Genomic DNA, 12,657 nt, shown 5'->3' with positions numbered 1-12,657 from the left:
GGTTAACTTAAGTAAGCAAAACTTATAATTTTTTGAAGGTTTGTGGACAGTTCATGTACATAAAGAAAGATTCAATAGCCAGGCCTTTTGAAGGAAATAGAGCAACCCCAAAACTCTCAGCTGTAGGATCTTGTTAATCACCTTTTGAGGAATTGTCATTGGATGATTTCTAGCCCTCTCTGTCTACTCATGTTTTTAAATCCTGGGTGAGAGAAAATACTTTGCCTCAGTGAGGTCACATGCACAAACCTGTGGTCAAGGGGATAACTTCCTGTAATTCATTTCCGCAATTGGTTTACATGGAGTCAGAGAGAGAAAGTTCCCTGAAAGTGGGATGCTGAACACATGAAACTGATAGATCTCCATTAGATTTCACTGCTAGGCTTTCAAGAATTTACATATGTGTTTCCATACATAGAGACACTTTTTCTTCACATAATTCCAAAAATGCCCATTTTTAATCTAATAAAATATTATTTACTGAGCGCTTACTAAATGTTAGGCACTTTTTCTTTAGCTAAAGGATATATTAGTGAACAAAAATGAAGAACCTTGCCTTCATGGAGCTTATATACTAGAGCAGAGAAAGAAAAACATAGACAATAAACAAGATCAATTAGTAAGTTATATATATACTAGAAGATTATGCGTGCAATGGAAGAAAAGTTGAGTATGGCTAGTGAGTGGAAGTGTTGGGAGTGATGATTTTATACAAATTGTCCAGGAAGACCTCATTAGGAAGGATACATTCAAGCAAAGACATGAAAGAGGTGAACAAGAGAATTGTGGTGGCATAAAATGTTCCTCCTTTTTGTCCACCTGTATAACAACTAAAATTCACTATTAAGCCACAAACAAAACTGCCTGTCTAGGAGTTGGGGGATCCAGCATCATACCCCAAGGGATCCCAGGAGTCTTTCCCACTTGTACACTGGGTAAAATGTAGACAGATGTTTTTGTGGGCCATGGAACCAGCAGGAGTCTGTGAACTGGCTTCAGCCTTTCTTGGTTGCAGTTGAGGAACACCCAAAGTGGGATGACTTGGGCAGACACCCAAGGATGAAAGAGCATTTGTGAAGCCCTGGTTTACTGAGAAGAGATTTTAGCACCATGTTGGAGGAAAAAATAAAACAACAAAAACAAGGTTAGATGCATAGGAGATTTTAAGAGGAAATTTGTTGCACCCCTCCCTCAAGGAAGCACAGTATGGGATAAGCTAGCTGGTGACAATCTCTCCTAAGTGGAAAGGGACAGAAATGAGTTAGTCCCTAGTATCCCCACCTATGTGGGATGCTGATGGAGAAACTCATTTCTCTCCCAGAGCACCCAGAGTATTGGGGCAGGACTTCCATGACTGAGTGGAGATAGGAGATCAGGAAAAGCAGATAAGAATATCAGAGGGCATTTAAGGGATGTGGTTCCTGTTGTTTGTGTCCAGAATTTCAGCAGGAAGTCCATTCACAAGCCACTGGGAAAGCCTCACTTGAGAATCTCTCCAGCTAGCCTGTGGGCACCCCCAACACTCCAGCTGCCAAATTCATACCTCCTCCAACTCCACAGCTGGCTCCTTGTTCATGCATCTGAGATGGCTGTGAGAGTAAGCTATAGTAGACAGGGAAGGTACACAGAAAACAGGAGATGGCCTATGGGCAAGGGAGAAAGCACAAAGTTGAGCTGTGGTGCCACCTTTAGGAAACAAAAGAGAGATTTTTATCATCCAGTCTGGTTTGTTGTAAAATCTAGAAAAGACATGCCAAGCTTAATAATTCTGTCACAAAGGAGAGCAAGAAGCATGGAGCAGCTGTATCCATACAAGGACAGAGAAAGACTGGGATAAAAGCAGGACCAACAAAAAGCATCTCCCTTCTGAAGGCAGCTAGTAAGGATTGGAGGAGGTGACTGCTACTTCAAATGCTAAAACAACAATGTAAAACTCCAAGGAACATGAAGAATCAAGGAAACATGACATCATCAAAAGATCACAATAATCCCCTAGTAACTAAACCCAAAGACATGAAGATATGTGACTTATGCAATAAAGAGTTCAAAATAGCTGTTTTGAGGAAACTCAATGAGCTATAAGAAAATACAGAAAAACGATTCAACAAAATCAGGAAAACAGTACATGAACAAAGTGAGAAATTTAACAAAGAGGTAGAAATCATAAAAAAAGAGTCAAACAGAAATTGTGGCACTGAAGAATTCAATGAATAAAATTAAAAATGCAATAGAGAGCATTAATAGCAGAATAGACAAAACAGAAGATAGAATCAGTGACTAAGAGGATAGGAACTTTGAAATAACCCAGTCAGAGTAGAACATACAAAAAGAATGAAAATGCATGAAGAAAGCCTATGTGATCTGTGAAACACCATCAAAAGAACAAATATCAAAATCATTGGGTTTCCAGAAAGAGCAAAGAGGAAGAAGGGGCAGAATGTTTATTTAAAAAAATAAAAGTTGAGAATTTCTCAAACCTCAGGAAATACTTGAATATACAATTTCATGGAATTATTTTTCATGAAACCATCATCACCTCATTATTTCAATTCAAAACTGTCTTCTCCAAGACACATTATAATGAACTTTCAAAAATCAAAGAAAAAGAGAAAATCCTAAAAGCAGCAATGGAAAAAAATTGTAACCTACAAAGGAACTCTCATTATGCTGCCAGTGGATTTCTCAGCTGAAACTTTATGGACCAGGAGAGAGTGGGATGGTATATTCAATATACTGAGGGAAAAAATTGCCAGCCAAGAGTATTCTACCTGGCAAAGTTATCTTTCAGAAATGGAGGAGAAATGAAGATTTTTCCAGACAAATAAAAGCTGAACGAGTTCATCTCCACTAGACGTGCCTTACAAAAAAATGCTGCAAGGAGTTCTTCAAGCTGAAATAAAAGGATATTAATTAGTAACATGAAAATGCACAACACACTGGTAAAGGTAAATATATAGTCAGATTTAGAAAATTTGAATTCTGTAATATGATGGTGCATTAACCACTCAACTATAGTAAAAGGTTAAAGGAGAGGAGTATTAAAAATTAGTATCTCTACTATCACTTCTTAACAAATACACAATATAAAAAGAGTTAATTGTGGCTTAAAAACTTAGAGGAGTAAAAGGTAGAATTTTTTATGCAGTCAAAGTTATGTTGCTTTCAGTGTGAAATGGACTGTGACATATATATATTTTATGTGAGCCTCATGGTAACTACAAAGCAAAAGCCTATAGCAGGTTCACAAAAGATAAAGAAAAGGGATTCTGAACACACCACTATGAAAAATCGCTAATTCACAAAAATAGGCAGAAGGAAAGGAAAAAAGGAAAAATGGAATAACAACCAACCAGGAAGCGATTAATAAGATGGTATTAGTAAGGCTTTACATATAAATAATTACTCTAAATGTAAATAAATTGAATTCTCCAATAAATAGCACAGAGTATCTGGATTGATAAGAAAACAAAACAAACTACATGCTGCCACAAAAAACTCACTTCAAGGACATGCATAGGATGAAAGAAAAAAGGATTGAAGAAGATATTCCATGCAAATCTAAACTAAAAGAAAACAAGAGTAGCTATAATTATATCATGTAAAATAGACTTTAAGCCAGGAATGGTAAGGAGACAAAGGTCATTATATAATGACAAAGGGGTGAGCCCCTTAAGAGAGTATAACAATTATAAACATATACACACCCAACATTGGAGCATCTGAATATATTAAGCAAATACTAAAAGATCTGAAGGGAGAAATAGACCACAATACAATAATAGTAAGTGAGCAGAGATAACAAATATCAGAGCAGAAATAAATAAAATAGAGATGGAAAAGATCAACAACACTATGAGTTGCTTGTTGAAAACATAAACAAAATAGACAACACTTTAGCTGGACTCACCAGCAAAAAAAGAGAGAAAACTCAAATAAATGTAATCAGAAATGAAAGAGGAGACATTACAACTGATACCACCGAAATACGTAGGATGTAGGAGATTACTATGAACAATTATATGTTGACAAATTGGATAACCTAGAAAAAATGGATAAATTCCTCAAACATACAATCTACCCAGACTGAATCATGATGAAATAGAAAAGTCTAAATAGACTGATAATGATGAAGAAGATTGAAGCAGTAATCAAAAATCTCCCAACACAGAAAAGCTCAGGATTGAAGGGTTTCACTAGCGAATTCTACCAAACATTTAAAGAAGAATTAAGGTAAATCCTTTTCAAACTCTTCACAAAATTGAACAGAAAGGAACAGAATTACCTGATACCAAAGCCAGATAAGGACACCACAAGAAGAGAAATTATAGATCAATATTCATGATTAATAAATGCAAACATTTTCAATAATATATTAGAAAACTGAATTCAACAACACGCTAAAAAAATCATACCCCATGATCAAGTGGGATTTATTCCAGGGATGCAAATATGGTTCAATATATGCAAATCAATAAACATGGTATATTATATTAATACAATAAAAGATAAAAATCATATGAATGGGGCCAGCCTGCTGGTAGAGTGGTTAAGTGAGCAACTTCTGTCATAGTTCTCTTTTGCTTTGAAATGACGTGAATATCATATTTATATTTTGGGGAAAGGGAAGCCTTTCTTACAGGAGAAGTTGTGGGATTTTCCATTTGTTATTCATGTCAATTTTTTCTAAAAACATACAGTAACATAAATGTTAATAAAACTGTAGATGTTTGTTTTGACCAACATTTTGTCTTTTTTTTCAGCTTTATTGGAGTATAATTGACAAACAAAATTGCAATACATTTAAAGTGTACAATGTGATGATTCGATATACGCATACATTGTGAAAGGATTCTTCCCATTTAGTTAATACAGACAAAGATCACCTCACATATTTATCTTTTCTGTTTGTTTGAGGACATTTAAGTTCTACTCTCTCAGCAAATTTCAATTATACAAATCAGTGTTACCAACTATACTCACCATGCTGTACATTAGATCCTCAGAACTTAGTCACCTTATAACTGAAACTTTGTACCATTTTAGCAACCTGTCCCTATTTTCCCCATGCCCCAGGCTCTGTTAACGACTTTTCTACTCTCTGTTTCTCTGAGTTCAACTTTTTCTTTTTTTTAGATTCCACAGGTAAATGATACTACACAGTATTTGTCTTTCTCTATTTGGCTTATTTTACTTAGCATAATGCCCTCTAGGTTCATCCATGTTGTTCAAATGACAGGATTTCCTTCTCTTTTTAAGGCTGAATAATATTCCATTGTATATATACCACATCTTCTTTATCTATTCATCTATCAATGGACCCTTTGGTTGTTTCTATATCTTAGCTGTTATGAACAATGCTTCTATGAACATGGAAGCACAAATACATCTTCAAGATAATGATTTCATTTCCTTTGGATAAATACCCAGAGGTGGAATTGCTTGATCATATGGTAATTTTATTTTTAGTTTCTTGAGAAACCTCCGTACTATTTGCCATGGTTGCTATACTAGTTTACATTCCCACCAGCAGTATACAAGGGTCCTTTTATCTCCACATTCTTGCCAGCAGTTGTTATCTCTTATCCTTTTAATAACACACAGCCTAATAGGTATGAGATGATAACACATCGTGGTTTTGATTTGCATTTCCCTGATGATTAGTGATGTTGAGCCCCTTTTCATGCACCTGTTGGCCATTTGTACATTTTCTGTAGAAAAATGTCTATTTGGATACTTGGTCAACTTTTTAATTGGATTGTTTCATGGCTATTAAATTGTCTGAGCTCCTTATCTATTTTGGATATTAACCCTTTATTGGATATGTGATTTGCAAAAATTCTCCCTTTCCCAAAAATATAAATATGATATTGACATCATTTCAAAGAAAAAGAGAACTGTGACCTTTCTCTTTGAGATAAGTAATAGGTACTTTCTTTGACTAGTTACTGGAGGCAGAAAATATAAATTATTTTCCTTAAAACTAGCACTCTAGTTAAATGTAACATTTTACAGCCCACTTCAGGTAATCTTTCTTTTCAAGCTTATGTTATAGTTGTTCATTATTGAAAAAATAATAGCTGGTGTGGGCTATCTGGCCAGAGCAAGTGTACTGCTAGTGCTAATTTCAAGTAGTTTTCCTTAACTTTCCCCCTTTTCTGGTGACACAATCACTTTCAAATCACTGAGAGAAATTTTCAGAGGCAGGTGTGTTGATGCACTTGAAAAGGTACATTGAGGGAACCCTGGAATTGTGAGAGTATTTTGCCTTAGAAGAAGTTACTTGTCTGATTGTTTGAAGAAAGAAAGGGTAGAGTTTGAAAGAAAGGTCTCAAAGAAAAGCTTTGAAAGTGTGAAAGAAAAACTCCCATTTTCCAGGTACAGATCCCCACAGAGAAAAGAGAGATGACAACTTGGGGTCTAGGATGCCTACCCAACCCACTAAGTTCTGACTCAGTGTTCCTGAGGCAGCTGGTGATTCAGGACAGGGTCGCAAATGGGAATTAAATAGGGACAGAGCCAAAACCTGGGGAGTACCGGTGTGGGGGAGCCTTTATGTGTCTGGGGGAAATGAATTAATGTCCCTCAAAGAACCATGGCACCTGGGAAGCCCTTTGTAAAGAGTGAACCAGCACTGCCTGTGGGTGATGTAAGAACAGCCCTGATAATGATGTTGTGAGTGGCAGGAAGCACAAGCAGCATATAGAGAACCAGCCTTCTCTCTGCTTTTGAATGGAAACCCTCTTGACTCTCCTTTTAAATGTGCCAATCCCCAGAGTTTCTGAAAAATTCAGCTTAGAAGGCCTCAAGAAGGAAATAGTGACTATCTTGCTAACAAGGCATGTGGGGGATTGAGCTCTAACGTGGGAAAACAAGAGTTGTAACTGTATATTCAACTTGAGTTGTAGAGCTTCATAAAATTATATGGCCTTAAGTAGTATTTAAGGAAAATTAATCAACTATACATTCACCATTTTAACACAGTTCACTCTTTTGATTTTGGGGTTTTTTGTTTGTTTTTGCTTATTATGTCTCTGTATCATACACAGAAAAAAAATATTTTTACATCATTGAAATTGAAAGCATACAATAGAAATCCTCTCACCTAACCCAATAAGGTTAGGTAGTTGGTTGATTAACTCAAAAAGCCTGGTAGAGTAGAATATCAAAAGAATGACTCATACAATTGAAATGCTTTATTTCAACTCAAAATCCTTAAATATACAAATTTTTGTAGATACTTTCATTTAGGGATAAGATTTTTCCTTCGAGTATTGGACTACAGGATGGGAGCTCTTTAGAGCACTATCTAGCATAAGCTCACCCATAATTCATTAGAAAAATTCTGATAAATTCAAAGATGACCAGAAACTTAGAGACACTTGCAAAATAATCTAAGTAAATAACACTTCTAGATTTCTATGATTTTTGTTTTCTCCTGTGATCTTCTTGTTCATATTTAATTTTTCCAAAACACTCGACCTAGCTGTGTTAGAAACAAATGATCCTTTTTTGCAATCATACTTCACCAGGCTACATAGTACAAAATTACATTTCACAAGGAAAATAAACAGAATAACAAATACAACTGTCATAGATAGTTTTGAGAACAAACATATACAATTTAAATTGTAAGGGTTGAAATACACAGACACACTAGAAAGTAATTAGATATGAGTGTTCATTGTGCCATGGGAATCAAGCAGGGTGTTTTACAGAGGGAGTAGACCATGCTGGTTAACGTCTTATATAAGAAATGTTTTCCTTGTTTATATGTAATTTTCACAGTCACACAATTAATGATAACAGTTTTCCCTTTGTGTGGTACAACATAATTTTAACAAATCAGGAGATTTTTATTCTAGATGGGTTGGGTTGCTGGGCAGAAAAAGGGTTTAATGAACAGTAGTTGATTCTCCTAACCAGAAGACAAGCACTGTGCTAACTAGATAATTCACATATTCACTCAAGAAAACCTCAGTTGTCCAGATGGAAAAATTCAAGGCAGATCAGTTTCAATAGTCTTAAATATCATCTCTCAAATTACATGGCTTGAAAACAATAGAGTTGAAATTTAAAATCAATTCTGTTTAGTATTTATAATTCAAATTATTACAATAAAATGCTAGATTCATATAAGTGTTGCTTTATGACTGTCACAGAGTTGGTCCACTGAAAGATTCGGGCCATCTCTGTCTCATCAGAGCATTATGTTCCTCTTTAACAGCAAACGCAAGGATGTTATTGTTGGTTGTTTCATGTCCATTGTTAAAATTACATCCACTAAAAACTCATATCACTGTGGAAATAAAGCAAAACTACGCACGAAAAATGGAATGTGTTTAATTTATAATTAACATAAAATATTTAGTATTAGATTTTGAAAAATATCTACAATTCTGGTACAATTGACTAATGTTTTTGTCACTGGAAAACCCAGTTACTTAGTACTGAAACATTGTTCGCCATTTAAGGCTCAGTTCAAATTTTCTTTCCCCTCCTTTCATCTCACTTATTCCAAACTTTTGTTCTTTCACAAGGAATAAATATTTGTTCTTTTGGTACTCATAACTCTTTGTCTGTATCCTTTTAACAGATCTGATTATCTTGTATTTTCACAGTTTTTTTCATTGTTCCTCTTTCTACTTACTCACTCCTCCACCTCCATGAAGTATCGATTTTTTCAGTTAAATTTTTCCCCTTTACATGGAACCTGGTGCACATTGGGCTTACTACTAGGTGAATGCCTGTGTCCTGCATAAGATGCTTCCAATAACTTCAGATTTAATTCTCTCTATCCAACCAGAAAAGTAATCCTTGGCCACCTCTCATTTTGAGTATTGCATCTTCCCTTAAAGAAACTAAATTTGTCTCTTTTTGGCAAGTGTGAGTTTCTTTCCTTCTCTCTCTTTTTTTAACCAATTATTGAACAATGTAACATGTAGATTGACTTGCACTTTTTCTGGAATAGGAGGAAAGGAAAAGGCAACACTAGTCTTAGTCCTTGGAAACATTGTCCAAGTCATGACTGGACTGATAAAAGGACAGAGAAAATTTCATGCCTTTGACTTCTTCTGTGACTTCTCTAGTTCATTTAAAAAATTTTTGTTAGATCAACTTGGTTACCACAGGCACTCCCACAACTCTTTTCAGTGCAGTCTTCACCTCCTGGTTCCTCAGACTGTAGACAAGAGGATTAAGCAGGGGGGTAACCACAGTGTAGGTCACCGCCACTAACTGATCCTCGTCTGAGGCAGACTTGGGTTTGGGCCGAAGGTAGATGATGGAGGCACAGCCATAGTGGACAAAGACCACGGTGAGGTGTGAGGCACAGGTGGCAAAAGACTTCCTTTTGCCCTCAGTGGAGGGGATCTTCAGGATGGTGTTAACAATGAAGCCATAGGATATGAGAATTAACAGAAAAGGCATCATGATCACCAGGATGCTGAGGCTGAATAAAGCCAGTTCTTTTACATGAGTGTCTGTGCAGGCCAACTTAATAACAGGTGCCATGTCACAGAAATAGTGGTTGACCATATTGGGGCCACAAAAAGGCATGTCACAGATGAGGTTGGTGGCCACCAAAGCAATAAAGAAACCAGTGACTCCCGACAGAGAAACTAACCCTAATCCTAGCCTTTTGTTCATGATGAGTGTGTACCTCAGGGGATGGCAAATTGCCACATAGCGATCATATCCCATCACAGCAATGAGAAAGCAGTTGGTACAGGCAAAACCAAGGAAGAAGAAGAGCTGGGTGGCACAGGCCGTGAAGGAGATAGTCTTGGTGGCTGAGAGCAGGTGGACCAGCAGCTGAGGGATAATGACAAAAGTGTAGCTGGATTCAGAAAAGGAAAGAATGAATAGGAAACCATACATGGGAGTGTGTAGAGTTCTGCTGAGGCAGATAACAGTCATGATGGTCGCATTGGCCACCAGGATTGTCAAGTACAGGAGAAGGAAGATGACAAAAAGCAACAGTTGGAGCTCCCCCAGGCTAGAGAAGCCCACCAGGATGAACTGTGAAACCACAGTGGTTCTATTGAAACCTTTCATCTGAATAACTTCTTTCTGTGAATGAGTTTAGGAGAGACAAAGTCATAATTATCATTGTAATAAGAACATTTTCCCAATGCCTTCACTTTAAGTATCTTATTTTTAGACTGGGGATATTGATAGATCGCTCTCCGTCTCTGTCTCTCTTTCTCAATATATCTAGATATAGATATTCCCTTTGATGATTTTTATAAGAAATTATTAATCTCCAATAATGAGAGAATGACTAACTATATTATAGACATACACAAATATTAAAAGAAGCAACCATTTGATATTTCCAAAGACTATATAAGGACATGAGAAAATTCTGCTAATATAATAAGCGAAAATGGAAACACAAAGCTATATTTATAATAAGATTAGAGGTGATTTTGATTTACTTTCTGATATATTTTTATATTTTCCAAGTGTTTAACAATAAGCATATTTTAATTTGATGATGCTAAGTATACTTCACTTTTATCCAGTCCATAGTATTTCCATCTATTTTTGGCTACATAAACATAAACAAGAACAATCTGCTGCTTCCAAAAATGTTATTATTTTTTGCTAAATAAAAAACAAGTTACTTTTGTAATATCCATGCATCTAAATTATGCATGCCATTTATAACATGTGGTTGTGCAGATGATTATTGGTAGCATGATATACTGTGCTCTGATCACTGGCAGTCACAGTGGATGGACTGCCGGAATGGTAGCAAGTAAAGAAAGCTCATATCAGTGACCAAATATAATCAGCAGGTAAGTACAATAATGACAGCAAACTTATGATTGTTTATTTTTGAGTTCAACAACAGTTCAATTGTTCTCTGACTGAGAACAGTCAGAGAATCCAACACATCATTTGATCTACGTCAGAAGGCATCTGAGAGGATTTGGGATGGGAGTGGTGATTTGAGGGAAAAGGGAGACTTCCCATGCTGTGATTAGTAAACTCATTTCCATTATTCATTTGTGAATGGGGCTATCTATGGCACTTTGGTTCTTAGAGACAGAACGGCAACAGCATGGGTCCTGGTTTGCCTCAGGAAAAGGACCGTCTCTCCAATGCTGTCTCCACATCACACCCTTGAAAATTTTTCTACCAGTGCATAGCTCAGTAAAAACATGAGAGGAAGCAGTAGTAAGTGCCTCTGGAAAACAAAATTTATCAAGAACTAACTTCAAACATTTCCTTCCCTTTATTTTATATAGCCTCATTTCATAATGTCTGCTTTTATTTAGAGAAAACGTGCTATCATGCCTAGGCTGTTTTATGCTGTAAGTGTTAACAAAATACAAATAGCGCCTATTTCATAACACAAAGCAGAGGAAGATTGGCAACAGATGTTAGCTCAGGGCAGCTCTCCTTCAAGCAAACAGAGGAAGATTGGTGCCAGCTGTTAGCTCAGGGTGACTTTTCCTCAGGGAACAAGAGAATAATAACATTCAGAGCCCTAATCATTTTTGCTTTCAGAATCAGGTTCAGAAACTCAGGAGAAATCAGGCATACTACCTGTACCACACAACATCTCCCAACTCGTTGGCTACTTTAATGGCTGCAAAATATAAGGAGTTGCTTGACATAACACACTTGTATGTTCACAGTTCATCATCTCTGCCATGGTTCTTTGCTTAGAGAGTTCCACACACACACACCTCCACACACCTCCTATAATAACCTTTTTCCTTTGTATCATACTTTTCAGAAAACAAGATGCTTTCATATAAGCTACCTTACTTTGAGCCTCACAACCTGGTAGACAGCACAAGTATATTTGTCTCCAAGTCATAGGTAAGGTGAGTGTACTACATGCCATCTCCTGAGCAAAGCAACCTGGGAACATCCTCATCTTTGCACTTAACATCTTGAATTGGATTCATCTCCTTATATGTTTGGCTCCCTCTATATACTGTAGCTTCTTATGGACAGGGGCAATGTTTTTTAATAATAGTTGAAACTCTAGCATGTAGCATAGTTTCTAGTTTACCATGAACTCAAAGTTTTTGACCTGAATAGGATCTAAAAAAACTAAATAATATGCTCAAGTAGTAGAGTCAGTATCAGAATTTAAGTATTTTAACTTCTAATCCACTTTCTACCTACCACATTTTATGCCATCCATTCTTTACTTTGTCAGAAGAGTATGAGTCCCACATACTTTTTCCAAGGGACTAAAGAATGATTCCATGCTGCTTGTTCAAGTAAAACTTATTTTACCATTTCTGACTTTCCTGGCATAATCCAATTTTAATTTTTCAATTTTCTTGGATTATGAAATTTTTTAATATAAGATTTATTATCTCTAAGCCTTCAATTAGGAGGTGAGAAAAAAAGAAGAAAAGGAATAGAAGAACAGGGAGTCAAGGGTATGGTAAACACATGCAGAGATGGGGAAGGTCGGGAGGCTGTTGCTTCATTTTCATCAGTTTTGTGAATCAAACTGCTTCCACAGCTCCCTAAGTCATCAACTTCTTTTTCTGTGATTCAAGCACAAATTTCCTTCTAAGAAAGCCTCTATTCTTGACCACAACCATAGTAGTGCTTTTATACCTTTTCTTATGCTATTTCATACACTTGTATAGCCTGTTGTTTTCTGTACCCAAATCCCCTTCGCGT

General features: G+C 36.3%; 1 protein-coding gene across 1 annotated transcript; it reads right to left on the bottom strand.

Annotated features, from left to right (window-relative positions):
* Positions 1 to 9,105: 9,105 nt before the first annotated feature.
* LOC124249462 (olfactory receptor 10T2) lies at positions 9,106 to 10,053 on the bottom strand. The gene has a single exon (XM_046680432.1). The coding sequence runs from the start codon at positions 10,051 to 10,053 to the stop codon at positions 9,106 to 9,108; it is 948 nt and encodes a 315-aa protein (XP_046536388.1).
* Between the last annotated feature and the right edge of the window lie 2,604 nt (positions 10,054 to 12,657).

The sequence above is a fragment of the Equus quagga genome, chromosome 13 (genome assembly GCF_021613505.1).
Source record: "Equus quagga isolate Etosha38 chromosome 13, UCLA_HA_Equagga_1.0, whole genome shotgun sequence".
Lineage (NCBI taxonomy): Eukaryota > Metazoa > Chordata > Mammalia > Perissodactyla > Equidae > Equus > Equus quagga.
This window is presented reverse-complemented; position numbering and strand designations above follow the sequence as displayed.